General features: G+C 64.1%; 2 protein-coding genes across 5 annotated transcripts; both read left to right on the forward strand.

Annotated features, from left to right (window-relative positions):
• Nucleotides 1-3,200: 3,200 nt before the first annotated feature.
• Nucleotides 3,201-5,584, forward strand: RPL38 (ribosomal protein L38). 2 transcript variants are annotated; one of them, XM_074922036.1, is made up of 5 exons: nt 3,201-3,265; nt 3,487-3,519; nt 3,930-3,990; nt 5,051-5,173; nt 5,502-5,584. In XM_074922036.1, exons 2-5 carry the CDS (start codon nt 3,517-3,519, stop codon nt 5,525-5,527), a joined length of 213 nt encoding a protein of 70 aa, XP_074778137.1. In that variant the 5' UTR covers nt 3,201-3,265; nt 3,487-3,516; the 3' UTR covers nt 5,528-5,584. The 2 variants fall into 2 exon arrangements, with proteins under 2 accessions (XP_074778137.1, XP_074778138.1); XM_074922037.1 differs by having other exon boundaries at nt 3,217-3,261.
• Nucleotides 5,585-6,381: 797 nt separating this feature from the next.
• Nucleotides 6,382-15,534, forward strand: TTYH2 (tweety family member 2). 3 transcript variants are annotated; one of them, XM_074922032.1, is made up of 15 exons: nt 6,382-6,577; nt 7,158-7,330; nt 8,718-8,829; nt 9,241-9,461; nt 9,553-9,648; nt 9,734-9,806; nt 9,913-9,982; nt 10,146-10,201; nt 10,313-10,405; nt 10,503-10,595; nt 10,687-10,829; nt 10,908-11,093; nt 11,213-11,291; nt 11,777-11,794; nt 13,588-15,534. In XM_074922032.1, exons 1-15 carry the CDS (start codon nt 6,449-6,451, stop codon nt 13,666-13,668), a joined length of 1,623 nt encoding a protein of 540 aa, XP_074778133.1. In that variant the 5' UTR covers nt 6,382-6,448; the 3' UTR covers nt 13,669-15,534. The 3 variants fall into 3 exon arrangements, with proteins under 3 accessions (XP_074778133.1, XP_074778136.1, XP_074778134.1); XM_074922035.1 differs by having other exon boundaries at nt 11,782-11,794; XM_074922033.1 differs by lacking the exon at nt 11,777-11,794.
• The last annotated feature ends 836 nt before the right edge of the window (nt 15,535-16,370 follow it).

Below are 16,370 nucleotides of genomic sequence, written 5' to 3' on the forward strand. Positions count from 1 at the left end.
TCCATCAACATCCACTTCACCGGAGCCTCCTGGAGCTGCTGGAGGAGGAGGAGAAGGATGAGGAGGAGGAGGAAGGCTCCTCATCGAGCTCTTCACCAAACCCCATGCTGGGGGGGGGCTGATGGTACCCCCGAACCGCAGGGTTAAACACAACCACAGTCCTGGCGCGGCGCTTCCCAAGCAGAACCAGAAAGATTTTTTAATATAAAACTGGTAGTCAGCGGGTGAATTGAGGATGCTAATTGAATTTCATTAGGCAGAGGAGCCGGGCCGGTGGGAGGCAGGGAGGAAATGTATTTGATGTGTTTTAAAAGCTGCAGTTTCAGAATGTGGTGGGGTTTGGGGTTTTTTTTGGTGGTTTTTTTTTTTTCTTTTTTTAATTTAAAGCCAGTCGTAAAAAGATCCCGTCTTTGAGGAGCTAATGACTCTCATGAATTATTTTTGTTGATTTATACACCCACTCGGCTTTTAAATAATATTAATAAAGTAAAAGTGAATCCGTTCCCAGGGAGGAGCAGGAGCGATGCTGCTCGGGGGACACAGGAGCCAAGGAGATGGGGGGGGGACGACACAGCCACCACCTGACCCACACGCCCCCCATCTCAGGCTCCAACGGTGAGGCCACGCGGCGCTTTGGGCCAAAACCAGGTGATTTTGGAGGCTGCCACTGCGTGCTGGTGTTGGCAGACCCCCGCCGGGGCTGGACGGGGCCTCAGCCCCCCTGGCCGAGCATTAGTATTCAGCGCCGGTGCCATAATGGGCACTTTTCATGCCAGTTTAGTTTTATTATTATGCCGAGAAGCTTGCTTCATTCTCTGCTGTCTTTCTTCCGCACTGTTGATTTACACCGTTAGTGTTTTAATTATACAATTCAGCACTCCTTAAAACATGAAAAACTGCTCAACTTTTGAAGCAATTAAAAGGCAGCAGAGTAGATCAGCCCATCAGAGATGAGATAAGTAAATCAAACAATTAAAAAACTCATTTGGTGGCGAGGGAGAAGAGGCAGAATCATCCCACCCAAAAAAACCCTCCCCTTGGTGGCAGCCCCACAGCTGTAGGCTTCGTCCCAGTAACGGCGCTTAGTGTGATACTGGGAGGAGCTGGTGGGACTGCCACTGGGTGGGGGTGGGATGCAGGGGGACAATGACAGGGTGACGGGGACGGGTGGCCATGGGCGCTGGGCATGGGGCGATGGGCAGGGGTGGGCAGGCTGGAGCCGCGGCGGGGACACCCCAAGGGGCAGCACCCCCGAAAAATCCGCTCTGCCACGGCAGCGGGACACCCCGAGCACCCCTTCAGGCGGGAGCAGCGGGGCCGGGGAGGGCCGAGCCCCAGGGCAGGACCCGGGGAGACCTGTCCCCTCCCCGGTGTCACCTACCGCTCCCCTTCCTCCTCCTTCTTCTTCCTTGCACCTTAATTCCATCGTTGGGGGCAGCTGCCAGCGCCGACAGACTCGTGTCCTGGGGGTTTAAATCTCCGAGATGAGCCGGGACTCATCCACGCTGCCGGCGTGAGACACGGATCCACGACCCTCCACTCCACCCGCCCGCACACGAGCGCTGCCGACCGCATCCCCCCACCAGCAGTAATTAAAATCAGAAGGCAACTAATTATCCGGCTCCAACACCACCACGGCTGCCAGATCAGGAACCAGCAGATAATGAATATTTGGCGCCCGGCACTGGTGCCCACGGAGGTTCACCCCAGGCAGGACTGTGGAGGGGGGGTCCCACAGCACCGGGGCACGGTTTGGGGGAAGGTTTGGTTTTGCTTTGCGAGGCAGCACAGCCACAGCCCCCCCAAATCACAGCTCCCCCCCAGCTGTGGGTGCATCTGGGCCGATGGACAGGGATGTCCATGGCCAGGGCCACCAAGTGACGAGGGACCGGAGCTCGTCCTCCGGCCGCGGAGCGGAGGAGCCTCCGTGGGGCCGTAACTCCTCACCCTCCATTGAACTTTGTTGTTTAACAGGCCTGGAACAAAAATCCGGCTTTTCCGGGAGTTACAGCCATTTCCCCAAAGCGTGTTGGCGGGGATCACCCCGCTCCAACAGCCCCCCATGCTCACGTCAGCTCACCAGGGGGACACACCGGGGACACCAGTGACCCCCTCAGCGCCCGCCCTGCCGCAGGGCAGTGGGGGACCCACACTTGCCCCAGCCCTGGCCCCCCAGGGCTGCTCCTCTCCCCCCAGCCCCCTCCCCGTGGAAAAAGTCCTTCTGGAGAGATGGAGCCAGGGACGGAGGATGAGAAGCCCTTTTCTGGCACCCACAGGCAGCCGGGCAGGAACAGTGGCCCGGGGCAAGCTGGGGACATCGGCCGTGTCGTGTCGGGGACCCCTCGGGACACCCCCAGCTGGGGCAGGGACCGTCGTGTGATTTACGGGCTTGAACGGCCCCCGGTTGTCGCTTCCACCCCCACGGTCGCGTCAGGCGTTCGTCTGCCCCGTTGGTTTATTCCCTTTTAATTTGGACCATTCGTCAGGAAGGGCCTGTGCTGGGTCAGGGTGCTGGGTCAGGGTGCAGGATTGGGGTGCAGGGTCAGGGTGCAGGGTCAGGGTGCAGGGTCAGGGTGCAGGGTCAGGGTGCAGGATCGGGGGGTCCCTGCAGGGACGGGGGGGGGGGGGGGGCTGTCCCTGGCACAGCCAGAACAGTGACACGTCCCCAGAGCCACCACGGGGTGGGCAACGCCCCCCAAAATCCACCCCCAGCACGACACTTTGAGGCAGAGCTGCGACCTGTGCACCCCCCAAGATCCTTGCAGGGATTTGGGGTGGTTTGGGGGGTTTTGAGCGTGGCTAAAGCTCTCTCTTGTGGCAAAGCGGCTCCATTACAGCCCAACCCGTCGAGCTCCAGCATCTCTCGCCGGGGGGGGGGGGCCCTGGCGCCGCCAGGGCCCCCCCCCCCGGCGAGAGATGCTGGAGCTCGGAAGGCTGCAAACAGCCCGCCCAGACTGCCGAGCTCCATGACTCCGCGGCGGCTCACGGAGGGCTCGGAGAGGCCGGGAATGCCCGGTTCTCCCTGCGTCACCTTCGTCACCGGTACAGCGAGGGCTGAGACCCGGCACAACTCATCCCAGAAGCCTCCCCCCCCCCGCTATGGCGTTCGCGACCCGATTCTTTTTGTCCCTCCGCCCGAGCCGTAGCGACGCCAGAGAGACAGGAAAGGGGCGGGGTTTAACCTTTGTCCGGATGCGGAAGTAAGAGCTCACTTCCGGTCTGGGCGTTCTCACTTCCGGTTTCCACGCTGAGGCGGCCGCTGTGGGTACGGGGGGGGGAGGGAGGTCGGTGATGGCGGACGAGGAGGGGGGGGGGGGGGTGATGAGCAGGATCCGCCGCCATCCGCCGCTCCGGGCCGGGTCGGGGGAGCGGAGGGGACGCGGGGAGAGGCGATGGTGTGCGGTGGGTGTCGGGAGGGAGCGCGGGGAGGCCGATGGTGGGCGGTGGGGCTGCGCTGACGCCATTTTGGGTTGTTTCTTGTGGTAGGTTGGAGTCTTCTGAGCCCGGCCCGGAACCATGGTGAGGAGGAGGATGGGGGGGGGACGACGGGACGGGGGGGTGTCCTGTGGGTCAGGGAGGGCTCCCCTGAGGGTGAGGAGGGGGGTCCCTGACTTCCCTGACCCCGAGTGCGGGGTTGGGGGGGGGGGGGGGGGGGTATCATCACCCTGCGGTTCTGGGGGACAGGCCGGGGTCCCCCGCCCCCAAGGATCCTTGCAGGGATTTGGGGGGGGTTGACAACGGGGTCCTGCTGTCGGAGGGAGGGGCTGCGGGAAGAGAGATGCCCCACGGCTGCAGGGGGGGAGTCTTGGCGGTGGGAATTGGGGCTCCCCGCGATCCGGGGGTGCTCACAGAAGGCAGTGCGTGAGCTTGGGGGGGGGGGGGAGTTTTCAGCTGCTGTCTGTGCGCTGAGTTTCTGTTTTCCTTTTCAGCCTCGTAAGATTGAGGAGATTAAAGACTTTCTGCTGACAGCCAGGAGGAAGGACGCCAAGTGTGAGTAAGGGGGGGTCTCTGGGGACGGGGTGGGGGGGAGCGAGGGGATTCTGTGGCACAGGAGCAGCGGTTTGGAAGTGCAGAGAGGGACCCCGCGGTGCTGAGGCTTTATTCAGGCACATCAGTGACATTTAAAGCAGCTTTTGCTCGGCTTGGGCTGAGCTCACGCCTAGGAGCAAAACCACGCAGGGCAGAGGGACACCGGGAGGGACCCCGCAGGGGGCGTCTGCTCTTGGCGGGGGGGCGCGGGGGCTCAGGTCCGGCACTGGGGCTGTGACACCCGCTCAGCCGCAGATTTTTCCGCTGCTCTGGGAAGTGTTTTGGCCAAGCCCCAGCCGGAAATTATTCGCAGATCTCCCTCTCGACTCGCTGTAGTCTTTGAAAAGCTACAAGATGTCAGACGCTTGGGGATTTTTCTCGGAATGACAAGCAAATCGCACTCAAAATTCGAGTTTTCTTTTGTTGCAAACACAAAAGACCGTTATAATTGAAACGCCAGCAACGTCTTGTCTCGATATTGAACAACGAGTGAAGAGTTTTCCCTCTTCTCTTGCTTATTTGGATCCAGCTGTCACGGGGAAGAGCAGCTTCCATTCTGGGAGCGTTTTGTTACCTCTGGTGTGGGCGAGGAGGGATCGCTCAGCACCGAAACGCTCTTGTAGCTGCTGACAGCCCCTCACAAAGCAGTTTTTTTGCTTTTTGACTTGCGGCGGGGAAGGAGAGGAACCGGCGGCGGCTCTGAGCGAGCTGCTTGGGTAAAATAGCCCGGGGAGGTGGAAAGGAGACGCCTTGCTGCGTTGTAAAATGCTGCTGCGAAGCAGAACGGCCTCAAAATGAAGCTGTTGGCTTTGTGAAAGGCACGAGGTGGTGGCTGAGCCCTCTGACCGGGGCTGTTTGTGACAGCGGTGCAGGAAAAATAATGTAATTTGGGGTTTTTATTTTTAGCTTGGGTGGGGCGGGCAGGGCTGTGACTGTCCTCCTCATTCGAATGTGAATAAAGGAGCTGGGGTGGTCTCAGTGCCCCGCAACCCCCCAAGTGCCCTGTCCCTCAATCCTGCAGCGGTCAAGATCAAGAAGAACAAGGACAATGTGAAGTTCAAGGTGCGCTGCAGCCGGTACCTCTACACCCTGGTCATCACGGACAAGGAGAAGGCCGAGAAGCTGAAGCAGTCCCTGCCCCCAGGTATCCTGCAGCGTCTGAGGGGAAACGGCTCATGCTGGGGGGGGGGCAGCGAGACCCCCTTCCCCATGGAGGGGGCCCCTGGGGAGCTCCCGCTGTCCAGTGGCCTCATCCCCAGTGTGGTCCCACCCCAAGGGTGCTCTGGGTGCCCCTTCTCCAGGCTGGGCCCACTGCCCCCCCCCCCCCCCCCAGAAGACTCTCGGTCCCCTTTTCTGGGACTGGGCCCCCCAAGGGTGCTCTGGGTGCCCCTTTCTGGGACTGGGCCCCCCAAGGGTGCTCTGGGTGCCCCTTTCTCCAGGCATTAACCCTCTTCTCTCCCTCCCCCCCCCAGGTCTGGCGGTGAAGGAGCTGAAATGAGCCGTTCCCGTGGAAGTTTCTCTGAATTTCGTACAATAAATAAAGCCCCAAACTGGTCCCAGTGTCACGTTTGTCTTTTCACACCGTTCCTGTTCCTCTGGCTGTGCTCTGGGGGGGTGGACCCTGCCGGGGCACCCCAGGAACCCCCGAGATTGTTTTGGGGGGTGCTGGGGCTGGTTGGGTGGGGTGAGGGCTGTCATACACAGCCCCCAGTGTGTCCCCTGGGGGGGGGCTGTGACCCTATGGGGAGGGTCCCACCTCCTATGGGAGCAGTGTCTGCCCCTATAGCGGGGAGAAGATGGGGGTTGTTGTCCCTAGAGTGTTGGGGGGTGCCCCGAATGCAGGGGGGAGATGGGGTGCTGTGCCCCACCTATAGCGGGGAGAGGATGCGGTGTGGTGCCCCTATAGCAGGAGGAAGATGGGGGTTGTCCCTATAGGGGGGCAGGGGGGGGAGTGGAGGTGTGGTGCCCCTATAGGAGGGAGGAGATGGGGAGTGGGGTGCCTTATGGGGGGGACATAGGGGTGCGGTGCCCTTACAGCAGGGAATAGGGGGGTGCGGTGCCTTATGGGGGGGAGATGGGGGTGCGGTGCCCCCATAACAGGGTATAGGGGGTGCGGTGCCCCCGCAGCAGGGAAGGGATGGGGGGTGATCCCCTGGAGCGGGGGGGAGATGGGGTGCGTTGCCCCCCCAGCCGCCCCCAGGGGTGCGGGGCCCTGTCGCGGTACCCCCGAGCCGTGTTGGGGTGCGGGACACGCGGGCCGCGCTGCCGATTCCCGGGAGAGGGGGCGTGTCCAGCGGGGGGCGTGTCCGACGGGGATCGGGGGCGTGTCCGGGGCGGGGGGCGGGGCGTGGGCCGAGTCCCGCGGCGTGGCGGCGCGGCGCCCCCCGCCATCGCCGGCCCCGGCCCCGCCGGCCCCGCCATGCCGCCCGCCCGCGGCGATTACCTGGCTCCGTGGTGGGCGGCCTGGCTGCACGGGCTCCCGCACCGCGGCCTCCGCCTCCAGCCCGTACCCGCCGCCTTCCGACCGCGGGACCCCGACTACCAGCAGGTACCGACCCCGGGAAACTGCCCCCCCCCCTCCGCCGCCGCGCTCCTCTCCGGGACCCGAGAGCACGGAGCCCCCCCCCGGGCCGGGGTCCCGTTTGCCGGCGGGGCTCCCCCCCGCCTTTTCTCCCCGCTTTGCCACGGCCCCTTCCATCCGGCGCCAGCCCTGATCTCACGGCCGCACAAAGCTCCCTTCTTCCCCGGGGGGTGTGCGGGGCCCCCCCGCCGGGCCAGCCCGCCCCGGCACCCTCCGCCCAGCCCTTAGGGAGTAGGGGGGGGGGGGGGGTGTGTCACCCCTCGTTCTGGCACCCACCGCAGCATCCCGGGGCACGGCCCGCTGTGACCCCCAAATAGGGGAGAAGGTATTGCCGGGGGGGGGGGGCGATGCAGAGCTTGGTGCCCCCTCCAAGGGGCGGCTGCACCCCGGCCCCCGCCACCCGCAGCCGGGGGGCCCTGCGTGTGGTGGGGGGACGTTTCCTCTTTCCCCGTGTGACTGTCCCGTGGGGCGCTGGACGTGGCCGCATCCTGCCGGCCGCCGGCACGTGATGGCCACGGCTGCTGACTGTCCCCTCTCTCCTTCCCAGTCGCTGCTTTTCCTGGGCTTGGTGGCCGCCGTCTGCCTCGGCCTCAACCTCCTCTTCCTCACCATCTACCTGATCTGCCTGTGCTGCTGCAAGAGGGACCAGGAGCCCGAGACCAAGCGGCCCCACTCCTGCTGTGTCACCTGGATGGCCGTCACCGCCGGGCTCATCTGCTGGTGAGGACGGGGATGGGGACCCCGTGCTGTGTCCCCCCGCTGTCAGCGAAGGAGCTCGACGCTTCGGCCATGAGTCGCTTTAATTAGTTCTGTGCAATTAAGTCTGGTCCGTCCCTGCCTTCCATCCGCGCTGACGCTGGGGCAGCCCCAGGGACCGGCCGCGGGGCTCAGACCCGTCCCCGCTCCCGCCGTGGCCGTGCCGCCGTCCCGGCTAATCCCGGGCGGGAGCGGGGCCGGGTCGCTAATCCCAGCCCGGAGCAGATGGCGAGCGGCAGCGTGACCCAGCTGCCAGGTCCCGCATCACCCGCCCTTAACTGTGACCGCAGCAATTAGGCGAGGGGACGCTTCTTTACCCGGCAGCGCTCTGGTGGTTTTCCAAGCCCGTCTCAAATTTTTGGCAGCCCGTGGCTGGGAGAACCCCCCGCCGACCAGCCCGTGTGTCCCCCCCCGGCAGGCCTGGCTGAGGAGGGGGACGGGATGGGACGTGGGGGCCCTTTCGCTGCCCGGCCACGACCCGCTCGCCAGACAAAGGGGCTGGTTTTGCCTGGGCGGAGCGAGATGGCTGCCTGCCTGTTGTACCGAGCAGGGAAGTGGCACTAATGAGCTTGGCGTGCTCCCCCCGGGACCCCCCCCGCCGGGTCCTCCCGCTCCTCCAGCCTCGGGGCACCCCACGAAGCTGTGACGGGAGGGCTGGGGTGGCAGGCGATGGTTCTGCAGCTCCCTGGGGGCTTTGAAACCCGCCCCGGTAGCCACACTGAGGCTGTCTGCGGCCATTAAAGGCCTAATTGTGGCGAATGAGGCGGTGTCTGTCGGTTTTATGGGTGTCTGCGTGGGGAGGGACGGAGCACTGCATGCACTGGCCATGTACGGGCTGGGGCACGTCCCTCCTCGGAGCCGGCTCTGACCCCGCTGGCACAGCGGGTGCTGGGCAGCACCGAAGCAGCCACCGTGAGCTCGCCACGGGGCCTGGAACAGCCAGAGCACAGCCCCCAGCTTGCCAGCCGCCTCCCCTCCTGGGACTGAGCCCAGGAGCAGGTTTATTCGGGAGCAGCATCGCTCCCAGCAGATTCCCCTAATCTGCTTTGCTCGGCCTCTCCGCCCTCAATCTCTCCTGGTTTGGCAAAAGGAGCTTCAAATCCACCCGTGGAGCAGCTCCGGGCTCGGGTGTCCCCAGGCCCCGTGGGGAGCAGGTCCCCATCACGGTGCTGTCCCTGTCCCATCTGCTTTGGCTCTGCCCTGCCAGCAGCGAGGTGTCCCCCAAAACTGCCACGCTCCAGGGACCATCCCCTGTCCCATCAGCGTCCTCACATCCTCACTGGCCCTGAGGCGAAATGTCGGGGTGAGCTTTTCCCTCCTCTCTAACTGGGGGTCCCCTCTCTGCCCGCAGCGTGGCCATCGGCATCGGCTTCTACGGGAACAGCGAGACCAACGACGGGGTGTACCAGCTGCTCTACGCCCTGGACCACGCCAACCACACGCTGACCAGCATCGACTCACTGGTAGGGCCACGGGGCAGGCTCCCCCCCATCCGACCCCCTCCGTGTCCCCCCAGGTTGCATCAATCCCCCCATCCTGGGTTTGGTTAAAATGGGGGGAGGAGGCATCCAGCTGGAGGGACCCAGGCGTCCTGCGCTGCTGGCAGAGCCCGGCCGAGCCCCGGGGGGGTGACGTCACCCCGCAGAATGGGGCCTTTGTGGCCTGAAAGGGCCAGGGGGGGACCATGGTGGGGCCGTCCTGGGGGATGGATCCAGCTTAAGCACAGAGGGTCAATGTGGGGGGGTGGGGTGCTCTCCCAGAGCTGGCGGCCGGGGCGAACGGCTCCGCCAGGAGCGGGGCTGATGGCGGAGAAGCCCCCGGTGCCCTGCCGGGGCCGGGGGGGGGACGACTGACCCTCCCACTGTGTCCCCCAGGTCGCGGGCACCACGCTGCAGATGCAGGTGGGCCTGGAACAGCACCTGGGGCGGCTGAGCGAGCTGCTGGCCTCGCGGGGGGATTACCTGCAGACCCTCAAGTTCGTGCAGCAGTTGGCCGGCAGCATCGTCCTCCAGCTCTCGGGGTTGCCCGTCTGGCGAGGGGCCAGCGCCGACCTCACCGTGCTGGCCGGCCACGTCGCCTACGTCGAGTATTACCGGTGAGCGGGACCACGGCGCGGGGCTGCCGGGGCGACTCCTGGCGGGGCTGGGGAGGTGGGCGCGTGTGACGGAGCCTTCCTCTGCGCTCAGGTGGTTGGCTTATCTCCTCTTCTTCATCCTCGTCCTCACCGTCTGCCTCCTGGCCTGCCTGGGGCTGGCCAAGCGCTCCCGCTGCCTCCTCACCGTGTGAGTACCCGCGGGGGGGCTCGGGGGGGTGACGCGGGTGGCAGGGCCGGACCCCGGGGCGCGCTCACCCCCCCTCTCGCCGCAGGATGCTGTGCTGCGGGCTGCTGACCCTCATCCTCAGCTGGGCCTCCATGGCCGTGGACACGGCGGCGGCGGTGGTGAGCGGGGCCGAGCGGCGGTACCGGCTGCGCCGGGGCCGAGCCGAGGGCTGAGGGCACCCGGCCCGGCCTTCCCAGCCCCGACGATGTCCCTTTGTCCTCGCAGGGCACCAGCGACTTCTGCGTGGCCCCGGACAAGTTCATCATGAACCAGACGGAGAGCGACATCAGCGCGGGTGAGAGCTGGCTGTGGGGTGCAGACGTGCTGGGGGCAGGACCCCAGCGCTCCCCCAAAACCTGCCTGGGGGGCCGGTGCTTTCCGCTGCCGTTCCGCCACCCCCAGGCTGCTCTCTGCCCCCCCCGGGACACTCATACCGACGTCTCCCGTTCGCTTTGCAGAGGTGGTTCACTACTACCTGTACTGTGACCAGAGCCTGAGCAACCCCTTCCAGCAGGTACAGGGGAGCTGGGCACCCCGATTCATGTTGCTGGGGGTGCAGGGGGTGTCCCGGGGGGGTAGGGGGGCTTGGGCAGCTCTGTGACCGCTCCCCACTCCCCCCTCGCAGGCTCTCACCGTCTTCCAGCGCTCGCTCACCACCATGCAGATCCAGATCCAGGGCCTGATACAGTTCGCGCTGCCCCTCTTCCCGACAGCTGAGGTACGGGGTGGGGGGAGCTGGGAGCCTATGCCCCCCCCTCTCTTCTAGTCCCCATCCTGCCCAGCGCTGCCCTGACTCCCCCCTGTTTCTCCCACAGAAAGATCTGCTGGGGGTCCAGCAGCTCCTCAACTCCTCCGAGACCAGTCTGCACCAGCTCACGGCCATGCTGGACTGCCGGGGGCTGCACAAGGTGAGGGGAGGGGTGTCGGGGGGACACACACAGCTCCCAGGGTCACCCCCTCACTGCCACCAGCCCTGCCCTGCCCCGTCTCCCGTTGCAGGACTACCTGGACGCCCTCATTGGCATCTGCTACGACGGGGTGGAGGGTTTGCTTTACCTGGTCCTTTTCTCCTTGCTGGTGGCCGCCGCCTTCTCCACCATCATCTGCGCCGCGCCGCGGGCCTGGAAACACTTCACGGGCAGGTGAGTGCTCACCGGGGGGGTGTGGGGGGGACGAGCTGGGCCGGAGAGGGGGTCAGCACCACCGTCTTGTCCCTGCAGAGACCGGGACTACGATGACATGGATGAGGAAGACCCTTTCAACCCGCAGGCGCGTCGCATCGCCACCCACAACCCAGCCCGGGGGCAGCTCCGCAGCTTCTGCAGCTACAGCAGCAGCCTGGGGAGCCAGAGCAGCCTGCACCCCCCGGCGCAGACCATCTCCAACGCCCCCGTCTCCGAGTACATGTGAGACCCCTCCCCGGCCGCCTCAGGGATGGAGAGTCACCCCGCACTGGGGGAACAGGGTGATGGGGACGGGGGGATCTCACTGTGCCCCCCCGCTCTGATGGGTTCTCCCCCTCCAGGAACCAAGCCGTGCTCTTCGGTGGAAACCCGCGCTACGAGAACGTCCCCCTGATCGGCAGAGGCTCTCCTCCCCCCACGGTACAATGGACGGCCGAGGCCAAGTCCTTCTTGTGACCCCCATGGGCTGAGGAGGGGGGGGGGGGGGGTGTTAGCCAGGTGGCAACCAGCCCCTCTGCTTCGCCAGAAAGCCACTCACCCAGGGCGAGGTCTGCTGGGGTGAGGACGGGAAGGGGTGAGCTCAGCCCCCTCCTGCCCTTGCAGAGGACGTGCCCGATCTGCGAGCGCATCCCTCCTGCCCGGCTCTGCTAACCCAGTTCCCAGCCAGCCCCAGAGGCTGCGGGGAGAGGTCACCCACCACGTGCTCGGGGGAGACCAAAATAGTCTTCCCTTCCGCTGCTCTTCTCTGCTTTATTTCTTATTTATTCTGACTTTCAAAGGACGCCTGTCACAGTCACCCGTGCATGTTTACATTTCCCTGCTGTTTGGTTAAACCCACCCTGTCTGTTAATGCCTGCTTTATTTCTCTTTTTTTTTTTTTTTTTTTTGCATCAATTATTTTGGAGCTAAGTTGCCCATCAAGAGTAAGTTCAGCCGCTTCCTCCCTCCTCATCCCGGGGCAGCAGCTGGGTTCCTGTCCTCCTTCCCCCTCCTTGGTGCCTCCCCCCATCCCCTTTCCCATGGGGCTGGTTTGATTCTGGGGAGAGCGTGAAGGGCTCGGGTGGGACGGGGCCGCATTTTATCCCGGGTACAAGAGAAATATTTGCAGTTCCCGTGTGTTGGGAGTGGAAATAGTCCCCATCTCCCACCCTTTCTCGGTGCAGTTTTTCCCCCTCCTTTTCTGACAGCGTTTAATCTGCTTCGATGCCTCTTTCTGAAGCAGTAATACCCCCCCGGCTGCCCCCCGTGGGCACAACGGTGGCACGGTGGTGGGGTCGGGGACGTGGCTCCGGGCATGCTGCCGGGGCAGGGACATCGTGTGCTGGCCTAAACCAGGGAGGATTTTTGCCATCAGGTGAAAGCGCGGAGCCACGCCGGCACGTGGAGGCTGTGATCCGACTGCACAGACCTGGCAGCTGGCGAACCCCAGAGCGGGGATGAGCGAGGGGGGGGGATTCATTTCAGCACTTCTCCCTGCCCTGAATGGTCTAATTTCACCAGGATTCAGATCCCCAAGGAAGGACTTTCACAGTCTAAAATAACAAACGCAGGAATAATCTTCCTCAATGCCTGGCTGGGGTGTCCCTCCCTCCTGCAAAATGCTGCAGAAATTTAATTCTGCAGCACTGGGGGGGCTGGAGGTTTTGCCTCTGCCCTGGGCTCGTCGCTACCCCCTTCCCGGTGTGTTGGGGGCCCCGAGCCCCAACCAGGGAGCCCCGGGGGGTTCAGCCTGCAGCGGTTGCCAGCGCAGGCACCCGGTGAGCCTGGGGTAAGGTCTGTGCGTGGACAGGGAAGAGCAGGGGTCAAATCCAGCTAGGCTGCCCCAGAGACCCGGCCCTGAGCCCAGGTTCTCCCGCTAAACCCCTCCTGCTCCCTGTGCCAGCGGAGGGCGGGGTGCTCAAGCCTGTGGTTGAGCCCCTTGGCATCAGATGCATCCAGACTCGGTGCTTGGGGCTGAATTTGCTGCCTGGCTGGAGTCAGGAAGGTGGAGGATGAACCTGGCAGTGCAGGAGGGGGCAGAGCAGAGCCTGAGGCCACTTGAAGCATCTTGGCTGGGGGGTCTCTTCTCTTCCAGCCCTTGAAGAGGCTGTGACCAGGATCGGGCCCCCTTACCCATGGCAGCCGGGCAGATTAATTGCGGGTTGACACGAAAGGGAAGGAATCACATACAAGGAGCGGCTGGGGGAACTGGGGGGGTTCAGTCTGGAGAAGAGGAGGCTGAGGGGAGACCTCCTGGCCCTCTGCAACTCCCTGCCAGGAGGGGGCAGAGAGGGGGGATGAGTCTCTGGAGCCAAGGTCCCAGCGCCAGGCCCCGAGGGAATGGCCTCAAGCTGCCCAGGGCAGGGTCAGGCTGGCTCTGAGGAAGGATTTCTGTGCAGAAGGGGCTGTTGGGCGTTGGCATGGGCTGCCCAGGGCAGGGGGGAGTCCCCGGGATCCCTGGGGGGGTTGAAGAGTCGGGCTGAGCCAGCGCTGAGGGATCTGGGGGAGTTGGGAAGGGTCAGGGGGAGGCTCATGGCTGGGCTGGAGGAGCTGCAGGGGCTTTTCCAGCCCAGATGGTTCTGGGATTCTGTGAATCTCCCCTCTCCATCCTTGAGCTTTCTCTGGCGGCTCAGCAGCACGTGGTGGTGGAGGGGTTGGGTTGGACGTGGCTGGCAGGGGCTGGGTGGGATGTGCCATGGTTTGGGGGTGCGCTGACCCCCATCTTCTCTCCCCACAGTACTCCCCGAGCATGCGAGCCACTTACCTATCCGTCACCGATGAGCACGTCAGGCACCACAACACCGAGTTCCCGGCCTAACGCGCTCACCCCAAGAGCTCGCGGGAGGAGAACATGCCGCCGGCGTTTCTGTAATGGAAACCAAAGACACCTGGAGGACACGTGGTGGGAAGCCCGGCGGCAGCAGCGGCCGGAGGATGAGCCCCGGCAGCGGGGAGCCCCGTGCCCCCCTCCTTTCCCCCTCGGCAGCTTCTGCTCGGCCTCAAGTCTTCCTGCCTTACAGCTGAGAGCGGCTCCGGGACCCAACACCGCCCAGCACCGCCGCCGGGCTCCTGGTGTGCCGGGAAGACCGGAGACGCTTCACGCCTCCACGTCGGCTTCTCCTTTCCCTCCCTGTTTGCACCAGCTCGGGGACGTTTCATGCCACGGAAGGGAGACTCCTCCAGCTCCCTCTGCCCGGAGCGCAAAGCCTGGGACCACGGGCTGCCCCCCAGCACCAGCCCCTCGCAGAGGGGTCCGGGGCCGCGGCTTCTTCGCTCCCGTAGCAATGCAGTACCAACCACTAGTGATGCCAGCCCCTTCCCGGTGCCCACGGGTGGCTTTGCCACCTGCCAGCGGGAACACTGGCTGCTTCCCTTGGCCACCTTCCTGCTCCGCACGGGCAGAGCCGGCTCCCGGTGCCCCCCCCCCTCACTGTCCACCCCCTTCAGCTGGAGCTGCCCTGGCCCTGGGTTTGGAGGCTGTAGAATTAGGGATGTTTTGGCCTTGCTGGTTTTCCTTTGCTTTGTTCCTGGGTTTTACGTCTCTGCAGGGCAGAGGTGTGGTTCGCCTCGCTGCCTCTGCTCCGGTGTGGTTTTACTGCAGTGCATGTTGGTAGCAGGTTTTTGGCTGGTTCGTTGGCTCTTTTTTGGCGATTCAGCTCCCCAGGGTCGGTGTGCCGGCAGCGTGGGCTGGGACAGGCTCCCCTCATCTGCAGGACAGCCCTGGGGTCACCGCGAATCCCCTGGGAGAGGGTTAGGGACCACTCAGGCATCCCTGGAGCAGGATGCGGTCCCAGGGAGAGGGAGGACATGGTCATGCAGCCCTGCCTGGCTTGCCCAGCATTGCCAGGGCTTCAGGCTAAGCAGCCCTGAGGGCTGGGGGGCCAGGGGGAACCAGCAGGAGCTGAACTGGACCCTTTGTGGCTGCTCCAGGAACCTCGGGAAGATGCAAGCAAAGGCCCCTTCCCCATGGCAGCACCTCGCTCACCAAGGGCAGGGAAAGCCCCTGCTCCATCCCACCCCAGACCTCCCAGCCCAAAGGGTGCGGACAGGGTGATGGGTGTTTTCCTGCCCACTCACCCTTCTGGTCCCTCTCCCCCCACCCAAGGCGAGTTCAGCTCTCGTTACCACGTTTGGCACCGCGGCGGCGGCTCACCCGGGGCTGGCTTTGCTCTAGGACTCCTCCTCAGTGCGAAGGCTGTACCCGCACCATGGGAGGGCAAAGGCCTTACCCTGACTGATTGCAATTAGCAGCCGCCTCCTGTGCTGCTGCTGGTGGTTATCCATCCCTTCTTCCCTGCTTTGGCTAACAGTGCTGCAGCCAGGCAGACCCCCGGGGTGGCCAGGCTGTCCCCCTCGGGTGAGCCGGGGGGGGGTCTTTACTTGATAGCAGTGACTCACTGTGTCTTTTAAAGATAACGTGTACATACCCTTTGGTCCCTTAATGCCATCTGTCCGTGTTACGTGTGACTAGCATTACTGTTGGAAACTTCCAGGGCATTTCTTTTTTTGTTTCCTTTTTTTTTTTTTTCAGCTTTTAATGTTTCAACGTAACGGTACTGGTAGAAGAGCTGTTTTTAAAACGCATGTGAACTAACCTCATTAGGACTCCTTCTAGGAGCTGGAGTCCGGCCTGATTTATATGTGCCCTCTGGGGAAAAGACAATAAACACTTGTACTAAACTTATCTCCTCGCTGCGGGTTTCTCGGGGCTGACCTGCATCTGCTGCTCGGGTTGTTCTGCCCTTCCCGATGTGCCGGCTCTGCCCAGACTCTTCATGGCCAGCGCAAACACCCCTCTGTGAGCGTTTCTTTGCAGTCAAAGCGGTTTTTAAGTGGGATTAAACCCCATGGCTGCAGCTTGGACTGGTTTTGGCTGCGGCAGTGGTGGTGGTGGGGTGTGACTGGAACCATTTCAGGTGTGTCAGTGCTGAGGAGCAGGGGGGAGACTCGGGATTCGGGGGTGCAGCGTGCGTGGACGCGTGTCCTCGGTGCCAAGGCAGGGACGGCCGCTGCTGGGGCTGAAGGTGCCCACAGGGCCCCTGGGTGCGCTGCGCCTTGGGAAGGGTGTTGGGAGCTGCTTCTCGTGCTTCTTTCCCAGCACAGAGCGAGCCGGAACGTGGGGTTTGGGTGACACGGAGCGAATGGGGGGTGTGGGGAGCAGTGCCAGTCCCCGGGCTGCCAGCGGGCACGGGGCGAGGCACCGGAGCCACAGGGCCCAGGTCTCTGCAGCAATGGCCCGGGAGCCCGGCCTGCTGCTGCAGGAATGGCGCAGCTTTCCCTCCTGGCCCGGGGGCGAGCGGGGAGGGTGGCCCTGCCATGGGGCTGGAGGGACCAGGGTACGGCCCAGTCCCCACACCCGGAGATGGGGCCCAGGCGGGTTTGCACCCCCCGCAGTCGGGGCGTGGGGCTGGAGCTGGCAGCAGAGCCGCGGCTAATTGCACCGTGTGCTAATTGCACCCCCAGTACCCTGTGCTAATTGCACCCCCCCCCTTCATTAGCCACGTTTTCCCCTCCCAACAT

The sequence above is a fragment of the Athene noctua genome, chromosome 18 (genome assembly GCF_965140245.1).
Source record: "Athene noctua chromosome 18, bAthNoc1.hap1.1, whole genome shotgun sequence".
NCBI classification, from domain to species: domain Eukaryota; kingdom Metazoa; phylum Chordata; class Aves; order Strigiformes; family Strigidae; genus Athene; species Athene noctua.

Excerpts from the sequence above, each read along its gene's own strand:
- RPL38 (XM_074922036.1), top strand. Across the intron at positions 3,991-5,050 it reads CAGGAGGAAGGACGCCAAGT|CGGTCAAGATCAAGAAGAAC; the intron begins GTGAGTAAGGGG and ends TCAATCCTGCAG. Across the intron at positions 5,174-5,501 it reads GAAGCAGTCCCTGCCCCCAG|GTCTGGCGGTGAAGGAGCTG; the intron begins GTATCCTGCAGC and ends TCCCCCCCCCAG.
- TTYH2 (XM_074922032.1), top strand. The coding sequence starts at position 6,449 with ATGCCGCCCGCCCGCGGCGATTACCTGGCTCCGTGGTGGGCGGCCTGG. Across the intron at positions 9,807-9,912 it reads TGGACACGGCGGCGGCGGTG|GGCACCAGCGACTTCTGCGT; the intron begins GTGAGCGGGGCC and ends TTGTCCTCGCAG. Across the intron at positions 10,406-10,502 it reads CCCTCTTCCCGACAGCTGAG|AAAGATCTGCTGGGGGTCCA; the intron begins GTACGGGGTGGG and ends TTTCTCCCACAG.